Source organism: Dermochelys coriacea, chromosome 14, assembly GCF_009764565.3.
Source record: "Dermochelys coriacea isolate rDerCor1 chromosome 14, rDerCor1.pri.v4, whole genome shotgun sequence".
In the NCBI taxonomy this organism is placed as follows: Eukaryota; Metazoa; Chordata; order Testudines; family Dermochelyidae; genus Dermochelys; species Dermochelys coriacea.
The window spans coordinates 19,915,965-19,941,115 of record NC_050081.1 but is presented as its reverse complement, the minus strand read 5'-3'; the positions used below and the strand labels follow the sequence as shown (position 1 = coordinate 19,941,115).

Sequence of the window (25,151 nt, the reverse complement as noted above, 5' to 3'; positions counted from 1 at the left end):
CTCCCAGAATCTTGCCCCTTTATACCAGCAGTGAACATGGTCTACACACTAGGAAACAGCATTTACATAACTAATTCTCTATTGGTCTCCATATTCCTGTTGCAGAGGTCTGACACAACACTCTTGTCAAAAAAGCTCTCTCAGTAGCAAATTACCAAACTCGTGTTCATTCAGAAACATTCCCTCTGGTTTTTCCTTTCTTGAAGTAACACACCCAGCGAGAAAAACCCACCCTTCCCTTTCACATCAGCAGAAACTCTTTCGAAATTCCACAACTGATTCTCACGCTGGGAAAAAAAAAAAAAAAAAAAAAAACCACACATCAGACAAAATAATTCGTGTCCAGTCTGAAGCTGACTGCCTGAATTCACTATGAATTCACAGGGGAAATAAATGAAGGAATCTGTTAAACTAAATGTGGAGAGCGGTTTCATAGCCCTCTTTTACACAAACTTTGACTCTGCCTACATCCAGTTCTGACTTTCTAACTAAGGAATTTATTTCAGAGAAAGTATGAAGCATCATAAGGATTTTTAAAGGGACAGAATACATGAGCTATGTTCTCTCATTTAACAGCTTTGCAAAATTAACTTTTAGATATCTAATTTAGTTCTGGTGAACGCAGTAATAAATTTGTCATTTATAAATCTAACTAAAAGCAAGTGTCAATGCTAGCAAAGGGTTATAATTTGGTTTGCTCAACAGCCATAAAGTTAAACTGCAAAAGGAGTGAATGCGTGATAATCAATTTCCTACTGAGGAGTCTCCTTTCCATTTACAGTATCTGTGCATTTGGCTGTCAAGTATAAGCAAGCTTTGGCAGGTTCCTGTGGCAAGCAAGCTTGGGGTTAGCTGAGTCCCGCCTTCACCAGAGAAGAGACTCTGGAAGGACAAAGCATTTTCAATAAAAGGAAAGAAAAAAAGATAATAAGCAAATGTGTTAAAAAGCCAAATATACAAAGGCATTCATACAAAACTATGGTTTCTGTAGAACTAAAACCAAATATTGTTTGTTGCAGCTTGCTGTGTTTTACATGCAATTTTTTTTTTTACAGTTTACCAACACTTAATCATTATGATCTGTGTCCCACCAAAATGGATTTAAAAGATCATAAGCTAAGCACACATCTACACCATGTTTCACCTCACTTATACAGTAGATCATTACGCAGTGGCACAAACATGACTGTGGGAACAGAGAAATGTGCTTGTTGGAGGGCACAAAAGTGACAAGAGTTTTGTTTGATAGCTCAGACGCTGAACTAATGCTGAACGAAAGCAGTGGATATAAATACATGAATCGTAGCTTCAGGCTGGAGTAATATCAGGTGCATCTCTACACCCTGAGGGCTCAACTCCTACACTTTTTAAATCCCTCCCACTGAAACAGCCTCCTTCAGTTTCACTTAGCCATCAAGCACAGAACAGGTACTTCTCTCTCCGCACTGACAGCTACAGCTTAGCAACAGTGATCACCTTGAACACTTCAGCCATCTACGTATCTGGTGAGTACTTTTTTAAACAAATTCAATTAAAGAGTAATAGTAATCAGACTGATACCCAATGATAAGGGAATACATTTTGATCCCTTCGTATTCTTTGAGCATTTATATTTCACTGCCTCTGTAAGCAAAATAATTCCTCTTCTAGCAGGTGCACTTATTGCATAGAAGCTTTCTGATAAAACTGTAACAGGACTTAAGTGAAATAGTTATTTTATTTTGTGATAAAGAAAGGATTTTTTTTCACTTTAGCTCCCATTGACTTTTTACATTAATTATTACAGTTTTCCAATAAAAAATATTTTAAGCACCTGTTTACCAAGCACGTTAACAACAATTTAAACTGTGGTATAATTATGACAACAAAAATATTTTAGTTACCAGATATTCTTTTGATTAGTCTCTAACTATAAAATATTAATATTTTGACCAATCTATAAATTTGTGCAAAATAAGATCTTGAGCACTTGTTTCAACTTTTTTTAAGCTTCTAGGAGGTATAGTCTACACAGTATGAGAAAATACAGCTGTTTTATTAGTCACAATCATCTGTCTTTGATTAATTAAAATGTATCATGATTAAACACATACAATGTAACAACATCAGTTTTAAATTTAAATGTACATCACTGATTTATAAAAATGCCTGCACTCAATTTACTTTGTCTTTGATTAACTGAGGTTTGAAGCTATTAACCTTGTATTTACACCACAGATTTGGGGTACTATCTTGTGCTTCCTAGCTGAGCTATTCATGCAGCCTTAAACCCTTCTCTCCCCAACCTCCTATGACCTATCCTATTTACCCACGAAACGACCCCTTTTCCCTATGTTTCCTCCCCATCAACTAATAGTTGTGCTAACATTTATTTTCCAGTTGAAAAAGAACTGAAAGTCTAGGAGGGAGTGGCAGTTAATCACTGGAAAATCTCAACTGGAATCAAACTCACAAATCTTGTTCTTGCAACACACAAGTTAGGTGACAATGGCATGTCCTTGAGTTATGCAATAATGCCACATCACAATATTTTAATTATAGTATGCCCTTCAAAATGTTCCACCCCAATGAGTACTCCTGGTCAGTAACATCAGCAAAAAGAATACTGCAACAATTGAGCACATATATTAATGTGTATGACAAACTAACGCAACCTGTCATAGCAACGTCCTACAGAGTAAGATTATAATTACCACCGTTTGCAATAAAAGCAATTCTGGAACTACCCCTTTGGTAGATTAGACTTTTTAAATAACTTTTATCACTTAGAACCTCCATACCAACTATTTATATGTATAGTGACAAAATCACAATATTCTTTCTTGTAGGATTTGCTAGCATAGTATGAAAATAAGAGGCTGGAAACTGTTTTGTCTCTTTAAAAACCAAGACAAACTTGTGGCCAACCAAAATGACACACATCTAGGCTGAGGAGTTGGAGTGAGGGGCTGTTATGCAAAAAGGACAGTCTAGTACAGGGATATTCAACAGACAGACGCTGGGCCAAATCCGAACCGCCAGACGCTTTTGAACAGACCTCGAAACCTTTTTGTTTACTTAGTTATTGCGGAATGAAAAATGTTTCTCTGGAGTCTGGACCCTGACCAAGAAATTTGGACCATGACAAAAAATAATTGACTACCCCAGTCTACATTAAAAGACCTACCATAGACAAGCAATTCATAAAAGGCCAATGAACCCTTCTGTTATAGTTTCACCAAACAGTAACCGAATGTATTTTCCATTAAAAATACCAGCGAGGTTGGAAACTAGGGATAGGAACTTTGTTCTAATAATTACATAATTATCCAATGTAAATTTTAAAAATCAGATAGCCACAATAATAATGAAATAAAGTGTTACTTTAAAATGATGACTATTACTGAAGATCATGATAAAATTAGATATATTTGTGTTATTCAGATTCTAAAAAACTAATTTTTTTCCTCATGAAAACATTGACAATGCTATTCTAATATTAACAGTTTAACTTTTAATTTCCCCAGCACACAAATTACATATAGTACAGCTATGAGGTCATTAATTTTTTTTCATGTATTGTGCATACAGCAACTTTAAAAATGTACAGGTATTTTAGACGCTCTAATATTTTTCCTAGCTGTATTTATTTTGTGAATAAATAATTATTTTAAATTATGAAATATATTCCCCTGCAAATATTGTTGGGTTTTACTTAGAGAATAGAACTGGATTTCTCAGTCTTTGCTGGGACCAGAAGTATTTTATTCTTGGCATTTTCAACCAGAAGAAGCAGCACTGCAAATAAGGAGGAGAGGATAGATACAAACAGGCAGACACTGGCCTAAAATTAAGAAGGGTAAAAACCTCAAAATAACCCTCAGTGTACTTATTCATTGTCTGAGGTGTCAGGGCAACTTCCTCTATAAGCACTACTGGCATCATGCTGGGTAGGTAAGAATCACACTAGGGTAAAATAAACTTTAAAAATAAATATATATATATATATATATATATATATATATACACACACACACACACACACACACACACACACACACACACACACACACACACACGTAAAGCTTTTATAGTTCTCGCCCTATTATACACACATTGCAAAGACATTGCCAACTCCTACAATATGAATTTTTAGTTTTGAAAGGTGCAGCAATCCATTTACATGATTAAGAAAGGATATTTAAAATACTATTCAAATTATTCCTGTTCAACAACAGGAAAAAAAACCATACGCAAAGAGGAAAGTATGAGAATTTACATTATTAATCAAGGAGAAACCAATTATTAAACAAGAAAAACTAATTAACATTCTCTTTATAATAAATATTGTCATCTGAAATTCAAATACAAACTCAAACTGTTGATGTAAACTGCTCAAGTATGCATGCCCAGAGTAGTTTGTTTTGACAACACTATCTTCAAGCATAATTATTTCTGGTACTTTCAAGAAAGCACAAAGACTAACATGTCCAAACTGAGTTGACCAAGTTATTATAAGCTCTCCACTTAAGTTATACATTTGTCAAAAATGCAGCACACTTTATTTCAGTCAAAAAATGGCAAATCACCCAACTTTTTTTTCCCATTTCTTATTTTAGCAAGAGCAACGCTTACACATTTCAGAGAGATTCTAGCTAAATTTCATTAGTCTGGCAATTTATTTTCTGTGTACTGAATCATAATTCTAACAAGTGACTGATACTGACAAAATTTTAACATGCTGGCATGTATTTTACTAACATCATGCTGAGATAACTAGGATCTATATCTGAAAAAAAAAAAAGCTTTGAATTTTTTTCCTGATGTAGAGAAATACATTAAATATTACATGCAGTTATTTGTTTCTAGTTATTTAAATTGTTGTAAATCTGTATATTTAAATCACATACTTAACTAAATGTTTGTAACAATAAAAACCATTCTTATAGGCAAATCTAAATGTAGCTTTTTTTCCCCCATAAAGTGCTGTTGAATTTATTTAAGCTGCCTTTAAGATTACAATTCTACTAAAAACAGTAAATACTTAAATGTCAGAAACACAAAATATATTGAATACAAGAACATTTTTCTCAAAATTACTATACCTGTTCAAATAAGCAGCAATTTTCTAGCTTTGCCTTCAGGTTTCAATATTAATGTCTTGCTCATATTTTTCTATTAATAAAGTGACTGATTTGAGAAATGCAAGACAGCTTGATACGTTATAGAAAATCTAAACAGCATGTAGTTACCAGTAATTATTTTCCTAAATTTAATATTTTAATACTTCTAATTCAAACTTTTATGTAAGTAAAGCTTTTAGAAAAATATCAAACTACACTAGTCACTCACAATTAGTATTCCTGAAGTTTCGGGTAACACAATAGATACAGTACGTGGTTTTGCAACAGTCATCATTTTGATAATGATGCTTATAGTTCATGATGAAATCATCATTTTTTAGATCTCTGCCATAACACATACTATAAAATCATGAGAACTTGACTCCGAGAGGTTCTCACGCCTTCAGAATCAGTGAACATACTGGAACAAGCTGATACAAGCCCTCCTGACTTATCTACCACAAAAATCATCAGGCTATATAAAGTATCCACTTCTTTAGTTTTCTGAAAGAAGGCAAGAATCTAGATTCTAATGCCTTTTCCAATGCCCATGTCTTTTAATTGAATTAAATAAGACCCAAAATGGGAGTTGGTTTTATCCCTGAGACACTAGCCCAGGGGTGGGCAAACTTCGCCCCAGGGGCTGCATCTGGCCTTTCAGACATTTTAATCCAGCCCTCAAGCTCTCGCTGGGGAGTGGGGTCCGGGGCTTGCCCTGCTCCAGTTGTGCTATGGCTCTGTGCGGCTCATGGAAGCAGCAGCATGTCCCCCACACTGGCTCCTACACATAGGGGCAGCCAAGGGGCTCTGCATGCTGCCCCTGCAGCTCCCATTGGCTGGGAACCAAGGTCAATGGGAGCTGCAGCGACAATGCCAGCAGATGGGACATGGCACAGAGCCGCCTGGCCATGCCTCCGCATAGGAGCCAGAGGTACATGCAGCTGCTTCCGGGAGCTGCTTGAGATAAGCACCGCCCAGAGCCTGCCCCCCTTCCATGCCCCAAACCCATGCCCCAGCCCTGTTCCCCTTCCTGCCCTCCAAACCCCTTGGTTCCCGCCTGGAGCACCCCCCTGCACCCTCAACCCCTCATTTCCAGCCCCACCCGAGCCTGCACCCCCAGCTGGAGCTCTCTCCCCATCCTGCACCCCAACCCCCAATTTCATGAGCATTCATGGCCCGCCATACAATTTCCATACCCATATGTGGCCCTCGGGCCAAAAAGTTTGCCCACCCCTGCACTAGCCAGTCCTAACATACCCATTCAGACTGACCAGCTTTCAGACATTTCTTAGCCTGCCAAGAGATGCTATGCCCGGCAGGAGGGAGTGCTGATTGGTCTCTGGAAAGACTGGGTCAGCTCTCAAGGGTAGAGCCAATCCCACTCTCCACCCTAACATCCCAGCCAGGGGAAAGAGGAGGAGGGATTCCAGCTGGCCTGGCAGGCTTGCCCCATACTACCTGCTGCTGCCAGAACCTACCCCTTGCCTTCTTCCCCCTCTTCTTTCATCCCTCCCTACAGCTCCACCTACCTATACGCTTTTTTTTGGTCCCATTTACCTTCTAAATAAGTGTTCCCTCAGCTTTCAGAAGAGCTTTTTTCAGAGCATCTCTCTCTCTCTCTCTCTCTCTTAAAAAAATAAAAAAGGTCACTCTTTAGGTGCCTAAATATGCATATGGATGCCTAACTTTGGGCATCCAAGTCTGAAAACGTTGACTTCAGCTTTCTATGCACCCACTTGATATTACATATGAGTAATACATGTGCTTGACACATTTCAACAGGGAAAAAAAACTTCAGATAGATGAGGTCAAAAGAATGCATTCATTTTTTATTTAATTATTGTGTGCCAGCATATTTGATTTCAATTTTTCTGTTACAGTTCCTGTACTATAAATTACTGGAGTGTTGCTTTTTCCCCTAACATCTTGCAACAGAGGAGCTGGCTTCAAATCAAATTTTCCTTTCTAATGTGGAGAAGAGATTCTTGAAACCTGAAAAACTGAAAACATCAACAGTTTGAAACTGAAGAGATCTGCAAAAAAATTATTTTATAAAGGAACATTAAATATAAGCTTTAAAGCAGAAAAATGAGTCTCCTCAAAGAGCGTAAACCAAAGAAACCTCATTATATCCCAAGGCCTCCAGGAAAACCATTTAAATATAAGTGTTTTCAGTGCCCCTTTACCTGCAATGAGAAATCCCACCTTTTTAACCATATGAAGTATGGTCTCTGCAAAAACTCAATTACTTTAGTATCAGAGCAGGATCGAGTTATCAAGTGCCCGAAGTCGAGTTCCTTGGAGCCCAAACAGCTCAATCAGATAGAACCTACAGCTAAACCAACTTCTTCTAAATCTATCACAAACGGTCTATCAAATCTTCATTCTAAGTCTCATTATGCTTTTGCAAAAGATGATGCCAAGGAAAATGTAGAATTACAAAATAAGACAACAAATAAATCAGCTCAAGGACAAAAGTCTGTAATACAGAAGGAATTAACTCCTGCCAGTACTACAGCAGAAAGTGTAATCAACATGCAGCCTGGTTTGGATGGCATTGTAAGGCCCTCAGCTTTTGTTCCTGTAGGAGAGCACAGACATAGTAAAGGCCCAGAAACTAATGAGGCTGCTGAAATGATATCCCTGTCTAATTCGAACAAAAGCTTGCCTTTTCATGCAAAGTCTGCATTTCATACTCCAAACCATCCATGGAAAACAGGTTCTACTTTTATCCCACCAGAGTTTCCACATAAAATTCCTCCCACAAAAGGTTTTGGTCCCATTCCACCTTACATGCATCCAATGATTCCAGAGTATTCACCCCCTTTTTACGAGCATGGACTGGCAATCTATGCACCTTACTTGCTTCCAAGTAACTCACCAGAGTGTGAAAACTCTGTGCTGTCTGTCTATGGGACCCAAGATCAAAGACATTTTCTTCCCCACCCTGGGCCACTCCCAAAGCCAATAAATCCATCATCATATGAGCACTACCGATTACTTCCACAATATCATTCCAGTCCCCCAGTGCCATATGGATTTTGCAGACCAACAGATCCTCCATTTTATAGATTTCCACATGTAGCTGGTATTAGCAGAGATCCAAGTTCTCATCTAATGGAGGAAACTACCTTACTGTACCCAACTTCAAGTCCATCTCAACAATATTCATTAAGCTCCCATAAAAAGCAGACTGATTATGAAAAAGAAATTCCACTGCTGCATGCCAAAAACCATTCAAAAGAAGACCCAAATGAAAGAGAGAATGCCAAAATGAGCCCCCGTGCAGGGAGTGCAGCAACAGGCTCACCTGGTAGACCCAGCCCAACTAATTTCAGTCAGACAAGCCATGTTTGTGAAGGCCTGTTTGACCTCTCTAGCAAATCATCTTCCTCTGTAACTGGGAAGTATGACCAACAGGAAGAAAATTTCTCAGCCTTCAGACTTGCGAGGAAAAGTACAGATCAATCAACTCTACTTCAAAACGTGCAGAACCAGCAATATAGAGATTCATCTACCAGGTAATAAAAAAAAAAAAACCTTCTACAAATTGCTTTTTCAAGATTTATTAGGGGAAACAAAGACAACTCTATTCATATTTTAAATGTCTAGTATATGAAATACTATCAACAATGTTGAGATGTTTAAAAAAAAATTTTAAAAATGGTATGTATATCTATGCAAAGTATAATACCAGTTCCCATAAAACCTGTAAGTACAGTGGTCACTTAATAGAGCTTGCCAGCTTTCCATAAATATATACAACTTACCTCAATTGTTCCATTAGTATCCACATTTCCCTCTACCTACTCTAAAGAAATATCCCGAACACTACAAAATCTGATATTAGCCACAGTGATTTTCACGTTTAAAGGGTGCCCAATGTAGTTAGAGTTCTGGTCAAACTATTCTCCTTCCCCCTCCCCATTAGAAAATAAAAACTTAATGAATTATGTTTTTTGTTTCCATTTCTTTCAGTGTTCACGTCACTGGGGAAGATACACATATTCAGACTGAAAGTCAAGCAAAGAATGAGGCCTCTCTATCCAACACAGAGGACTACACAGGGATAACTCCACTTAATCTTTCAAAGAAGCCTGACACACACACAGGAGTTGTTTGTGAACACCTGTACAAAAATGCTTCCAAAATAGAAATTCAGAGTTTAACTGAATTGCAAGACATGCCTCTCAATCTCTCAGTGAAAGATTCCTATAACATCATCAGTCTGAAAACTTCATTTCAGCGTTCATCATATGATGCTGGGACTGCCACTACTCCAAACAATGAAAATGAAAATTCTGAAGATGTATACAACACAATGAATCCTAACAGTGCCTGTGACAAGCCTTCTTTCACAGCACAGAGTACTGAAGTCCAAGATTTAAGAGTAATTGATAATTCTGATGAACAAAAACAAACAGCAGCGGTTGCTCTTTGTCAGCTAGCTGCATATAGTCCTAGTAAAGTAAGAATGGACAACGAAGAGCAAAGTTCTCAAGACTGTAGTACTCTATGTACAGAGCCCATCCTCAGTTCTTCAGATACTCAGGATAATCACCGCAATCACAAAGCAAAAGGACAAAAAAGGACAAATCAAAAAGATTCAGCAAAATCACAGCAAGGGTCTAAAAGAGTAAGACCCAATGACTGCAGCAGAGTGTTTACTCTAAGAAAGAGAACACGAGTATCATAATATTATTTCACTTGTTAATGTATATCCTTTTACTTCATGGAGCAACTGTTAAACTTACCTGCTAGATTGCACAGTTTCTCTGTACTGACTTATTTTTTTGGCTGACATTTTTGTTTGGGCCATAAGCTATGTATAAATTACCATGTAAATAGAATGTGTTTATAATTTTGTACTAATATTTTTAAGTAATGGAAATTTCCTATGTGTAAACTCAGATTTTCATGAGTAACCTTTTGCATTCATAACTTAAGCCAATCGAAGTACATGAGATGGATGTTTAATGTTTTTGGGAATTGCAATATGATAAAATACCTTTTACATCTGCTTTTATTACAAGACTTATAAACTTTAGAAACAATATACTGTCCATCATGCACTCTCATACCATATTTAACTTAATTTTGTTTAATGAATCTAATTTTTTTCCCTAGCAAATAATTTTTCTTTAATTCTGCAGTAGTTTAAATTCAGCTGAAATTTAAATTTGTTATTTAGACCTTAGTTTAAAAACTGTGTTTTGAATGTGAATACACTGCAATGGTTGTACTGAAGAAACACTGCTAAATTTAAGATCTTGGGTACACACAAGCTTGCACCAATTTTATTAAACCAATTCAGTTAAAATAGTGCAAATCCCTGCATAAGCACTTTTATTCCAGCTTGAGAGGCTTACTTTGGTTTAAATTAAATCTGTTCTTCATAAAATTAGTCCTGCAGAAGAACACGGACATAGCAAAGGCCCAGAAACCAACTTAGTCAGCTAAGAACAGGTTTAAATTTAAATCAAAATAAGCTTCTCAAGTTGAAATAAAAGTGCTCATGCTCTCACACAGGGTTTGCACCAGTTTAACTCAATCAGTTTAAATGTATAGCTTGAATTAAACCAGTACAATTCTGTGTGTAGACTAGCCCTAAGGCTGGGATTTTCCAAAGAGCTAGGTGTCCAAATTCCATTGAAGTTCAACAGGATTTGGGCACCTAACTCCTAGACTCCTTTGGAAATCCCAGCCTAAAAGGATAGTTATGCCAATAATTTATTTCACTTGAGGAAAGCACTGCTGGTGAAGGTTTCAATTTCAGTAAATATGTATCACTAATTCTGGAACTTAATGTGCTTTTGCAGACAAACTATTTTCTAATTCTATATTTGTGTATAAGAACTTCTCATTTTTCAAATAAAGCTATGTACTGTACTTTAATTATTAATTCCATATATTTTAATGGATTAAGGACCAAATAAATTGTCTATGTTATTATTGTTGGTAAAGTGTGTTTTGCACAAAAAATAATCAATAGCAGATTACACAAATATTTCCTTTAGAGCTAGCAATTGAAGTAAATCATGGCCTAGCATATCAGCCACCTATCTTATTATATTAAGATGAGTTTCCTTCACTGGAAAGCTACAGGTGAATGAATCTGCATACTGTACATCCCAGCCATTTGGGAAACTACAGGCACTCCCAAAAATCCCACAAAGACGTTATCCAGACAAGCTTTGCCGAAGGTTTAACAAAAAACTGTACTACTTATGATTCATAAGTAATCATGTTTAGACTTGTACAGCAGCTGCTAATGTAACTGGTATTATAAAATTGAAATTGCCCAATCAGTTTGAGTAAAACAAAGGAAGATCGTAAACCAATTTAAACCATATATACACCTTTCACATCAACTAATTACTCAGATACAGGAGAGCCCCATTTATACAAAAGACAACAATGGCCATAAAATGAATTTTTAAAAGAACGGATGCTTTTCAATGCAACTGATGCACTTTGGGGGCATAATCTAATTTCCAAATAATATGGTATCTTGGGATAAGATGGATTTGGCTAGGCAAGATTCTGCTAGATATAATATTAACTGCAGACTATACAAATTAGATGTTTGATCATTCTAACAACCAACGTTAATAACTTGGTTGCTAATTTATCTAATGTACCTAACTGTATAATCAAGTGACAGAGAGAGTAGGAAGAATTTCTCCCTGACTCTAGCTGGTATTCAGTTTAATGCCTTGAAGTTTGAAGATAAATGACAAGGGTTACTTTATCCTGAGTACTAAACATATAGTTGTTACTAGAGTCCAATTTTTTTTTTTTTTTTTGAGCAGGACTAAGCCAACTGCATCAATATACCAAGGCAGTGAGTTCCATAGATTAGCTACACATTGGATATGTCTACACAGCAATGCAAGCCCAGGTTTGAGCTCAGACTAATGCCTAACCACCCTTGCATCCACACACCAATTGTACTAATCTAGAGCTTGAACCTAGAGTCCTGGGTCCATGCATGGCTGGAGGTCCTGAGCCCTATTGCTTTCCTGTGTGCATGCGGCCCCAGCTAGACTCAGGTCCTGGAAGTTCTCCAGATGTATCCCAGAGTTCCCAGCGGAAGAGGAGCAGCGCTGTCAACGTTACTCAACCTAAAGGTGAAGAGCCAATTCTCAGATTACACGGGAGTTCAGTTTATAGAGTTCTCAAACTGCAGTCATTCTACTGCAACAGCCACCAAAGGAGATAATTATGCAGTTTATGGACTCATTTGCTCCTTATGGGCACCTGAGTCCCATCAACAGCAGCGTTTTCCCACAGTGCAACACATTCGTAGGACTAGAATGTCGACACCATTGGGGTGTGGGCGTGGCTGCTAGGAACTCTGGGATAGGACTACTTTGACTCAGGTCTGTGTACTGCACTGTGGACACCAGAGCCCTAGACCTAGGGTTCAAATGCAACGTAGACTATCAAGCCCATTGTTCCCTGACATAGGCCAGCTGACTCAAGTCCCACTAACCTTCAGCTTGCATTGCTGTGTGGACATACCCAGAGATACTTTTTAAGATTCCTTGTATCCATTTTCATGCTTGTGCAAGCTTGCTTGCAGCTTTCTTCACATGTTCACCTATTGGAAAGGACAGACTTGAGCAACTGGCTGATCTCCATCCCATTCATTACTGACTCTCATATTTTCATAGGCAAACGTCATCATCTTAGTTTATAAAAACATGTTCTCATGCCTCTTTACCACATGTTCTCCTACCACCATGCCTCCAAAATTCCTTCTGCCCTTCTCAGGATCTCCTTCCACACTGAAAACAGTCTATTCTTACTCTATATACCTTATCCCAAGCCTTTTTAAAAAAAAAAATCCTTTGCAGGACTTCATCTTCCACCCACCTATTACTCATTTTGCTCAATGGCCTTCTGTGAGGAACTTCAACAAAGGCCATTTTAAACTCTATATTAAACTACACCCACCAGTTCTCCTTTACCTGTTTCAATTTTCTATAGTGTTCTAACACAGTTAAAAGAGGCATAGTTCATACTTAGAGGTTAAATGCTAGTTTGTCCACTATATTCAGACTGATGCTTTATAAATAGCTAGCTAGATTTTTTAATTTTTTCCCTGTTATTTAAAGCAAGATTTAGCAACCTACAATTTCCCAAATCACCCTGAGCACTTTTGTTAACAATAGATAGGTACAATGTTGACCTGCCTTCAAAAGAAGATTAGTTCTTTTCTAATGATAAGGTACATGTTTTTTGTAAGTAGAACAGATACTGCGCTCTGTAGAACATTAAAGCTCTTGTACGAAATGCCCTCCAGCTCACAGTGGTGTAATTTATTTTCTCAAGTTATTCTATATCTTTAATATCCACCCACCCTAGGCAGTGCTTCATCTTCAGTCCCTGTAAGGAGTCCTCTTTAAAGGGAGTCTGGTGTAGCATAAAACAGAAATATTTTATACATGCTACTAACCTCTGTATCAGATAAGTGATGGTGACTGCAGAATGTTGAGAAAGAGACAACAACCTACTAAATAACAACAATAGGCAATTCAATTACTGGTACAAACTTGTTGAATATGTGCAACCATACTTCTGAAGCAGGACATGGTTTAGAGAAGTTATGTCTCCGTACTATCAGCTATTGCTTCTTGGAACAGTTTGTTCTGGACCCTAAAAGAGGAGAGGTTACTCTTGACTAGAGCTGTTTGAAATTCAAGATTTCCAGTCCAGGGGAAATTCTGACATTTTGAAGTTTTCTTTCATCCTAAATCAGAACAAAAAGTCAAAATTTTGAAATTTCCCACAAAGCTGTTTTGACAAGATCAAAGTGTTTCATTTACAGTATATCGAAACAAAAAGTCTAAATGAAGTGCTTCGGCCTTATATAAGCAACGCATTTGGTGATTTTTCATGGCAAATTTTTCAACCAGCTCTTAAATGTGCTTTGCGCCCTGCTGTTTGAAACTGCAGCAGGTCAATGCACACTAGAGAACTTTTTATAAGGCAGCAGAACAGTCCATATGAAGAGTTACTGCATAGCACACTGAAGCAATGTAGATTTATATCCCATGCAATAAGTGCTCGTGTACACATGCACTTAGTCTGAGTCACCCAGGAATTGGTTCAGAAGTATGGTTGCACAAGCAGATCACAGTAGGAGTGGATGATACTCTTGGGCAATTCCATTCTTTACTCAATGAGTATTCACAGAAGGTGGGAAAGGACAGATGCGTCTTCCTCCTAAGAGAACTGTATGCAGTTCACTTTGTCTCCCTCGCCCGTGCAGTGTGCACACAGGGAGCTGCTTAAAGGGTTACTGAAGGGATACGGAATCTGATATTTTCAGTGTGCTGATAAACATCCAGTGCTATTGAGTTCCTGGCCCAATGTTTGAGGGAAAGTGGGGTATCAAGGAGAGCTAGCTGCCTGAAGCTTAATCCAGATAAAACTGAGATTGTGACACTGATTAGTTGGGAGAAGCAACTGGAAGATATGGAAATGATAACATCTCCTTTAATTGAGGATACATACCCTCCATTTGTGACTTATGTTTGCAACCCAGAGGATAAGACTGGGGCCCTAGTTGCTGTTAGATGATCAAATAGCAGCAGTGCAGGAATATTTTCTTCTCTAATCTGTGTCTACCTAGAGATTGTGACCATTTCTTTCAGATGTAGACCTTGCTACCATAAACCATGCTTTTGTCACCTCAAGACTGAATTTCTGTAATGCACTCTTATACGGGGATACACCTTACATCAAAGTGGCAAGACGGAGCAGCCCACTTATAAAGCAGGATTTTTTGTGAGAAACCATGACTTCTGTGCTGCATATCCAGTACTGGCTGCCTTCAGGGTAGAGTTTGAAAATGTGGGTTTTGATCTACAATGAAGCCCTAAATGAAAAGGAGGAGAGGAAAAAGGGGGGCTGGTGTTGTTGTGAACCTGTTACAGGGCCCTGTATACTACCCCTATATTAAGACTACCCCTATATTATTTTATCAAGGTTCATTTTGAGGATATAGGTGTTCAATTGTTTATATGAAAGTATCGTAACCAAAGATATAAAGACAACTATATCATAAGCAGGAATCCTGCCGGAGAATCATTACATCCTGAGATCACAAAATGTAGATGTGCAATCAAAGGCTGCTGCAAAGCATAATTTTTTTATTTCCATCTTATTTTACTCCACAGAATGTCCATGAAATTATTTGATGGTCAAAAACCCACAGATTAATACATTTATAGCCCATGCATATTCAGATAAGATATACTGATGTTTGTACTGTTAACATCTACGTGGGGGAGGTATCACTGTCAAACTCACTTCATACATGTTGAAAGCTGAGGCTAAGAGTAAAGTGATGTGGCTCAATGGCATACAGCAAATTACTAGCAGAGCCAGGATTCCAACCAGCCACATTTGATTCCAAACTTCCTGACACCCCTTAATTTACAGTTGACATTCTCCACATTATTACTGAAAAATGTTGCATCATCAGGCTATCAGATTCCAGGTATAAAGGTCTAAGTCTCCAATTCTGTGAGGACTTACACACATGCTTAACTTTTTGAGTTCAATGGCACTATTCAACTTAATGTTAACCATTATATATAAATTTGCAGGACTGGGGCCAAAGTAATTAGATAGTGGTATAAGCAGAAAGATATTTGCATGGTACCAAGATTTTCTGTGTAGGAGGAAAACCTCTAAAATTATACAGAAATAAAAAAAGGAGGCTCTGCCAATTTATGATAAGTGAACCATTTTAAGCAATGATAAAAGACATCCTGTAGTCCTGACCTATACAGTTTTGACCTTTGTCATTTTATGGAGACAGAGAATGAAGAAGAGCAGTACTGAAATAAAGAGAATATAAAAAATCAATAGATTTTCAAAACAGGATAAAAGCTTGAGGCCACAAAGCTTTCACTAATGTGATCCTGGAGCTTTTCTATACATATGCTTCGTACGGCTTTGAAAATTAACACTTTGTCCACTCTGTCTCAATCATTTCAACAATATGGCAAATTACTTGAGTAGCGAGGCAAGACAATTATTTCAAGCCAGTCCCCTAATCTAGGTACCTAAAACCAAAGTCTGGTGCACAAAAATTGGTTAACGTAGAAAATTAGGCAAGCTTTTCTATCCAGCCTCAACTTCTTCCAGTACAAGCACTTCAACAACATCTGATAATCTTAAATTAAGGGACTTACGTGATCATTTTCGTTTGTTCAGTTGTTGGGTGGGGGCGTCAGTTTGTTTCAATTTGTATTTTACATTTTACTATATATAAACTCTGCCAAAGTTCTTTACAACAACACTTGGTAGATTAGAAGAATGTGGCACTTTTTAGTAGTTAAAATACACATAGCAAAAAGAGAGTGAGACATTCTATACCTTGGGGGAGCATACTGTAACCCCCATATCCTCATTTTCATATAATCATGATCTTACATATAAAGCATGCCTTGTAAGGTATCAGGGGAAAGGTTATGATCTGCTGAAAGTCACTTCTCTATCCATATGTGTATCATTAATACATATAAAATTACGAGAATTGTGTTGTATGGTGGTCACTAAAACATGCTTTAAGTTGGAGAATCAGCCAGATATTAGCTCCTCAGAGGCAACAGCAAGGAAAGTAACCAACGCCCGGGCGGGGTGTCAAACAACCCATCAACAGCCATTGTCCAGCAAGGGAGCTACAATGCAATGACTCACCAGCATGAGGCCACACCAGGGGAACTGCTCAACCTTGCTTGGAGAGACTCAGCAATGCCCCCCCAGACATCCCTGGACTTGTGCTCCCCAAGCACATGGACTGAGGATATAAAACAGACAGAGTGGACACATACCAGGCTCTTCTCCTGCCCTCACCTTCGCTGCAAGCAACTAAGACACTGAGAAGAAGACAAGACTCCAACAGAGGAGATTGGCCCAGGTTTAAGGAACAAACCTGTATATTTAAAGGACTGCAATATCCAGTGCGTTGAGAAAAACTGCTTAATCTAGATGTTGCCAAGTCTAATAGGATTGAGAGTTTAGACTGCGTGCTTATATTTTCTTTTCTTTTGGTAACCACTCTGACTTTTTGCCTATCACTTAATAGCACTTAAAAATCTACCATTTATAGTCAATAAATTTGTTTAATTGGTTATCTTTACCAGTGTGCTTGTACGAAGTGTGGGCCAAATCTGCTCAGCTTCACAAAGGCTGGTTTATGTCCACTTTCCATTGCTGAAGTGGTGAACTAATTAATAAATTTGCATTGCCCACCTTGAGCAGTGCAAGACGGTATATTCCTGGGGAAAAGTGCTGGGAACCGGGGGGGGGGGGGGGGGGGGGGGGGGGGGGGGGGAGAGAGAATTTGGCTGGTGCTTTTCTCTGTGTGATTCATGAGTGGTTCTGGGAGCATTCAAGCAATCTAGCTGGGTGTGGGAATCCACATGCAGTTGTGCTGAATGATCACAGCTCCTGGAGGGGTTGCTGCAAGTCATTGTGAGAGACAGCCCAGGCTGGGGAGAGTTCAGGGGGCACAGTCCCAGGCTGCATCCCGGGGGGGATCCCATCACATGGATCCTTATCTCTAGGTGCTTACAATCAATTATCCTTGTGGTATTAAATTTTAATCACATGGACTCTTGCACTCTGCCCTGTCCCATGGTGCCCAAAAAATTCTTAAAAAGAAAAGGAGTACTTGTGGCACCTTAGAGACTAACAAATTTATTAGAGCATAAGCTTTCGTGAGCTACAGCTCACTTCATCGGATGCATTTGGTGGAAAAAACAGAGGAGAGATTTATATACACACACACACACACACACACACACACACACACAAACAGAGAACATGAAACAATGGGTTTATCATACACACTGTAAGGAGAGTGATCACTTAAGATAAGCCATCACCAGCAGCAGGGGGGGGAAAAAGGAGGAAAACCTTTCATGGTGACAAGCAAGGTAGGCTAATTCCAGCAGTTAACAACAATATCAGAGGAACGGTGGGGGGGGGGGGGGGAGAAATACCATGGGGAAATAGTTTTACTTTGTGTAATGACTCATCCATTCCCAGTCTCTATTCAAGCCTAAGTTAATTGTATCCAGTTTGCAAATTAATTCCAATTCAGCAGTCACTCCTTGGAGTCCGTTTTTGAAGCTTTTTTGTTGAAGGATAGCCACTCTTACGTCTGTGATCGAGTGACCAGAGAGATTGAAGTGTTCTCCAACTGGTTTTTGAATGTTATAATTCTTGACGTCTGATTTGTGCCCATTCATTCTTTTACGTAGAGACTGTCCAATTTGGCCAATGTACATGGCAGAGGGGAATTGCTGGCACATGATGGCATATATCACATTGGTAGATGCGCAGGTGAACGAGCCTCTGATAGTGTGGCTGATGTGATTAGGCCCTATGATGGTATCCCCTGAATAAATATGTGGACAGAGTTGGCAACGGGCTTTTTGCAAGGATAGGTTCCTGGGTTAGTGGTTCTGTTGTGTGGTTGCTGGTGAGTATTTGGTTCAGATTGGGGGGCTGTCTGTAAGCAAGGACTGGCCTGTCTCCCAAGATCTGTGAGAGTGATGGGTCGTCCTTCAGGATAGGTTGTAGATCCTTGATGATGCGTTGGAGAGGCTTTAGTTGGGGGCTGAAGGTGATGGCTAGTGGCGTTCTGTTTTCTTTGTTGGGCCTGTCCTGTAGTAGGTGACTTCTGGGTACTCTTCTGGCTCTGTCAATCTGTTTCTTCACTTCAGCAGGTGGGTATTGTAGTTGTAGGAATGCATGATAGAGATCTTGTAGGTGTTTGTCTCTGTCTGAGGGGTTGGAGCAAATGCCGTTATATCGTAGCGCTTGACTGTAGACAATGGATCGAGTGGTATGATCTGGATGAAAGCTAGAGGAATGTAGGTAGGAATAGCGGTCAGTAGGTTTCCGATATAGGGTGGTGTTTATGTGACCATCCCTTATTAGCACCGTAGTGTCCAGGAAGTGGATCACTTGTGTGGACTGGTCCAGGATGAGGTTGATGGTGGGATGGAAATTGTTGAAATCATGGTGGAATTCCTCAAGAGCTTCTTTTCCATGGGTCCAGATGATGAAGATGTCATCAACGTAGCACAAGTAGAGTAGGGGCATTAGGGGACGAGAGCTGAGGAAGCGTTGTTCTAAGTCAGCCATAAAAATGTTGGCATACTGTGGGGCCATGCGGGTACCCATCGCAGTGCCGCTGATTTGAAGGTATACATTGTTCCCAAATGTGAAATAGTTATGGGTGAGGACAAAGTCACAAAGTTCAGCCACCAGGTTAGCCGTGACAGTATCGGGGATACTGTTCCTGACGGCTTGTAGTCCATCTTTGTGTGGAATGTTGGTGTAGAGGGCTTCTACATCCATAGCGGCTAGGATGGTGTTTTTAGGAAGATCACCAATGGACCCTAGCTTTCATCCAGATCATACCACTTGATCCATTGTCTACAGCCAAGTGCTACGATATAACCGCATTTGCTCCAACCCCTCAGACAGAGACAAACACCTACAAGATCTCTATCATGCATTCCTACAACTACAATACCCACCTGCTGAAGTGAAGAAACAGATTGACAGAGCCAGAAGAGTACCCAGAAGTCACCTACTACAGGACAGGCCTAACAAAGAAAACAGAACGCCACTAGCCATCATCTTCAGCCCCCAACTAAAACCTCTCCAACGCATCATCAAGGATCTACAACCTATCCTGAAGGACGACCCATCACTCTCACAGATCTTGGGAAACAGGCCAGTCCTTGCTTACAGACAGCCCCCCAATCTGAAGCAAATACTCACCAGCAACCACACACCACACAACAGAACCACTAACCCAGGAACCTATCCTTGCAACAAAGCCCGTTGCCAACTCTGTCCACATATCTATTCAGGGGATACCATCATAGGGCCTAATCGTATCAGCCACACTATCAGAGGCTCGTTCACCTGCGCATCTACCAATGTGATATATGCCATCATGTGCCAGCAATGCCCCTCTGCCATGTACATTGGCCAAACTGGACAGTCTCTACGTAAAAGAATGAATGGGCACAAATCAGACGTCAAGAATTATAACATTCAAAAACCAGTTGGAGAACACTTCAATCTCTCTGGTCACTCGATCACAGACCTAAGAGTGGCTATACTTCAACAAAAAAGCTTCAAAAACAGACTCCAACGAGAGACTGCTGAATTGGAATTAATTTGCAAACTGGATACAATTAACTTAGGCTTGAATAGAGACTGGGAATGGATGAGTCATTACACAAAGTAAAACTATTTCCCCATGGTATTTCTCCCCCCCACCTCACCCCCCACTGTTCCTCTGATATTGTTGTTAACTGCTGGAATTAGCCTACCTTGCTTGTCACCATGAAAGGTTTTCCTCCTTTCGCCCCCCCCCTCCCCCGCTGCTGGTGATGGCTTATCTTAAGTGATCACTCTCCTTACAGTGTGTATGATAAACCCATTGTTTCATTTTCTCTCTGTGTGTGTGTGTGTGTGTGTGTGTATATATAAATCTCTCCTCTGTTTTTTCCACCAAATGCATCCGATGAAGTGAGCTGTAGCTCACGAAAGCTTATGCTCTAATAAATGTGTTAGTCTCTAAGGTGCCACAAGTACTCCTTTTCTTTTTGCGAATACAGACTAACACGGCTGCTACTCTGAAACCAAAAAATTCTTGTAATCATTATTGTATATGAAATGCATGAAAAGATATTTCTACAAAATAACCAATGCCAATGTTACTGATTGCAACAAACAAATAATGACCAACATAAATTACTAAAATTCTAATTTACACCAGGTTTTTCAATTCTGATTAAGTAGTACAGGTTAATGCAAACACTCGACCTAAATATGCAAGTTAATGATCAATTAAGTTAACTTATACATACACAAAATTTAAAAGTAGAATATATTAACAAATATATAGTAAATAAAACTATTGTATACAGTCACATTAATAAATTCTAGTAATTATTTTGTAGAACAAATTTTTTTATTTGGTTTTAAAGGAACACCCAAGACAATGAATTCTATTGACAAAGATGTCTTAAATGTCTTTCATGGATATGTTGCTACAGCCATTACTAGCTCTACTTACATCAGTGAATACAAGTCTATTGCCAAATACACAACCCTCATGCTATCATATCATATGACTGTATATATTATTGGAGTTCAAGAAACTTACCATCTGTGATTCGGGAAGGCAGTAACAATCCTCTCCTGCCTAATTCAGCCAGAGCCAGACATCCTCCGTGCCAAGAATTGTCTGTTTCCTGGAAACTAATTTTAGAACACAGAAACACTGTTAAGTTTAACTTGAGCTTTCTGGGTTTTATCTTGTGTAACCCAAATCACTATTTGTCTACTGCACTTTGTATTCAAAGTATTAGAGTAGACTTTTTTTTTTTAAAATACAAGAACCACTGCATAAATATTTTTTAAAATGTTTGTTCTTTCCTACTTTAACTACCATGTTAATGGTGCAACTGTTTGACTGAATAAATAACATTGTGCTTAAACCATTTATTGATATAAACATACTCACCCTCAAATACAAATAAAAAGTCCAACTACAGATACTCGTGTGCCAATTATTATCAAATCTCATCATCAAAAAGAATTATTTTCAGTAACCTGGTGTATGACAAAAACCAGGAGTATAAAATGGCTAGGTGGTACAGTGTGTTAATATAATGGCATTCTATCTCCGGAACAAACACGTGCTTGTCTACATCAGAAGTAAAATATGAGACAGTAGACTTCACACTAAGCCATAATGGATTTTTATCCACAATACAAAAACCATCGAACAAACTGGTGTGACCTGCAGTGGCTGATCATTAAGATCTAGAGCAAGAATACCAAACGTGATTCAAGATTTAGACACTTTTGCAGAGATGGCAGAAACAAATGGGGCGGGGGGGGGGGGCTCGTAGAATGCAACATCATATTCACATGAACATTTTATTTTGAATTAAGTTAATAATAAGAAAGAAAACCTAAAAACAATACAATACCAGTAAGAATTCTAAAATTTTCACTGGAAATCCTACAAATTTAAGATCCTCTATACATTCACTTTTAATATTTAGTAATAGCACGATATTTACAAAGTGTAGTTTCTTTGAACTTCACTAATGAGAGCATAAATCTAATTTTTTAAAAACAGAAAAATGCATAGTTACAACCGCGATTAGAATATGCATTCTGGCTGGGATAGTCAAAGGTGACCCAGGGAGTTGACTGACAAAGGAGATGCTGTCGTCATCATTAATAGGTCGGAATATGAACAAGAGGCTACTAGGCAGCTCTCCAACGCCACTTTCTACAAGCCATTACCCTCAGAGTTACCAAAAGAAACTACAGCATTTGCTCAAGAAACTCCCTGAAAACGCACAAGAACAAATCCACACAGACACACCCCTAGAACCCTGACCTAGGGTATTCTATCTGCTACCCAAGATCCATAAACCTGGAAATCCTGGACGCCCCATCATCTCAGGCATTGGCACCCTGACAGCAGGATTGTCTGGCTATGTAGACTCCCTCCTCAGGCCCTACGTTACCAGCACTCCCAGCTATCTTCGAGACACCACCGATTTCCTGAGGAAACTACAGTCCATTGGTGATCTTCCTAAAAACCCCATCCTAGCCACTATGGATGTAGAAGCCCTCTACACCAACATTCCACACAAAGATGGACTACAAGCCGTCAGGAACAGTATCCCCGATAATGTCACGGCTAACCTGGTGGCTGAACTTTGTGACTTTGTCCTCACCCATAACTATTTCACATTTGGGGACAATGTATACCTTCAAATCAGCGGCACTGCGATGGGTACCCGCATGGCCACACAGTATGCCAACATTTTTATGGCTGACTTAGAACAACGCTTCCTCAGCTCTCATCCCCTAATGCCCCTACTCTACTTGTGCTACATTGATGACATCTTCATCATCTGGACCCATGGAAAAGAAGCTCTTGAGGAATTCCACCATGATTTCAACAATTTCCATCCCACCATCAACCTCAGCCTGGACCAGTCCACACAAGTGATCCACTTCCTGGACACTACGGTGCTAATAAGGGATGGTCACATAAACACCACCCTATATCGGAAACCTACTGACCGCTATTCCTATCTACATGCCTCTAGCTTTCATCCAGATCATACCACTCGATCCATTGTCTACAGCCAAGCGCTACGATATAACCGCATTTGCTCCAACCCCTCAGACAGAGACAAACACCTACAAGATCTCTATCATGCATTCCTACAACTACAATACCCACCTGCTGAAGTGAAGAAACAGATTGACAGAGCCAGAAGAGTACCCAGAAGTCACCTACTAAAGGACAGGCCCAACAAAGAAAATAACAGAACGCCACTAGCCATCACCTTCAGCCCCCAACTAAAACCTCTCCAACACATCATCAAGGATCTATAACCTATCCTGAAGGACGACCCATCACTCTCACAGATCTTGGGAGACAGGCCAGTCCTTGCTTACAAATAGCCCCGCAACCTGAAGCAAATACTCACCAGCAACCACACAACAAAACCACTAACCCAGGAACCTATCCTTGCAACAAAGCCCGTTGCCAACTCTGTCCACATATCTATTCAGGGGACACCATCATAGGGCCTAATCACAACAGCCATGCTATCAGAGGCTCATTCACCTGCGCATCTACCAATGTGATATATACCATCATGTGCCAGCAATGCCCCTCTGCCATGTACATTGGTCAAACTGGACAGTCTCTACGTAAAAGAATAAGTGGACACAAATCAGACGTCAAGAATTATAACATTCAAAAACCAGTCAGAGAACACTTCAATCTCTCCGGTCACTCGATTACAGACCTGAGGGTGGCTATCCTTCAACAAAAAAGCTTCAAAACAGACTCCAACGAGAGACTGCTGAATTGGAATTAATTTGCAAACTCGATACAATTAACTTAGGCTTGAATAGAAACTGGGAATGGATGAGTCATTACACAAAGTAAAACTATTTCCCCATGTTATTTCTTCCCCCCCACCCCACCCCCCACTGTTCCTCAGATATTCTTGTTAACTGCTGGAAATGGCCTATCTTGCTTGTCACCATGAAAGGTTTTCCTCCTTCCCCCCGCCGCTGCTGGTGATGGCTCATCTTAAGTGATCACTCTCCTTACAGCATGTATGATAACACCCATTGTTTCACGTTCTCTGTGTGTGTATATAAAAGTCTCCCCACTGTATTTTCCACCAAATGCATCCAATGAAGTGAGCTGTAGCTCACGAAAGCTTATGCTCAAATAAATTTGTCAGTCATTAAGGTGCCACAAGTACTCCTTTTCTTTTTGCGAATATAGACCAACACGGCTGCTACTCTGAAACCAGGGAGTTGGGCACCTTGGTCTCCTTTGCAAATCCCAGCACCTCAGTACAGGTAAATCTAGTTCATTCTAAAATACAAAACACAACACATTAGATTTTTACCTTTCAATAGCAAAACCCACACCAAAAATAAAATAAAATTCTAACAAAACAACAAAATAAAACAACAACTCCTATAAACTAATCACGCTGTTTCTCTAAAAGGCTGGGTAAGAAGAGGACAAATTATAATTTTAATTTGTAAATACTTTGGAGGAGCCCATATATGTGATGATATAAGCACATATAGACGTAGAAAATCCCACATATTAAAACCATAGTAGACAAATTAGTAATTGAAAAAAGTAACAGAATATTTTCTTATCTTGGACACCAACCAACATATGCAAAAAAGTTCGCAAACCTTTGTAGTCCAAAAGCTTGCATATTAAAAAAAAAAAAAATGTTTGTGCTGCTTCAATTGCTAAGGTATCACACACTTTCTATGTCATTCAAAGTAAATACCACATACTAAGTCCAATCAGAGTTTTCAATGAGAACAATTTTCTGTCTATGCCGCTAGGTACATTATGCAGTGAGCATGAAGGATATAATTTTCTTCTAGCATTTCCTTATAAAAATATTTTCTAAG

General features: G+C 39.1%; 2 protein-coding genes across 7 annotated transcripts in view; one reads left to right on the top strand and one right to left on the bottom strand.

Annotated features, from left to right (window-relative positions):
* Positions 1-25,151, bottom strand: part of TBCD (tubulin folding cofactor D) — a 292,421-nt gene that overhangs the window by 203,014 nt on the left and 64,256 nt on the right. For all 6 annotated transcript variants that reach the window (XR_006275752.1, XM_038372287.2, XM_043497516.1 and 3 more), the window contains exon 14: positions 21,322-21,416. Coding sequence is in view for 5 of the 6 variants with exons in the window: in XM_038372287.2 (XP_038228215.1) it covers positions 21,322-21,416 (95 nt within the window). In the remaining variant the exon portion in view is untranslated. The remainder of the gene's footprint in view (positions 1-21,321; positions 21,417-25,151) is intronic.
* On the top strand, positions 1,301-11,057 carry ZNF750 (zinc finger protein 750). The gene is made up of 3 exons (XM_038372288.2): positions 1,301-1,505; positions 6,983-8,623; positions 9,081-11,057. The coding sequence occupies exons 2-3, from the start codon at positions 7,191-7,193 to the stop codon at positions 9,796-9,798; spliced, it is 2,151 nt and encodes a 716-aa protein (XP_038228216.1). The 5' UTR covers positions 1,301-1,505; positions 6,983-7,190; the 3' UTR covers positions 9,799-11,057.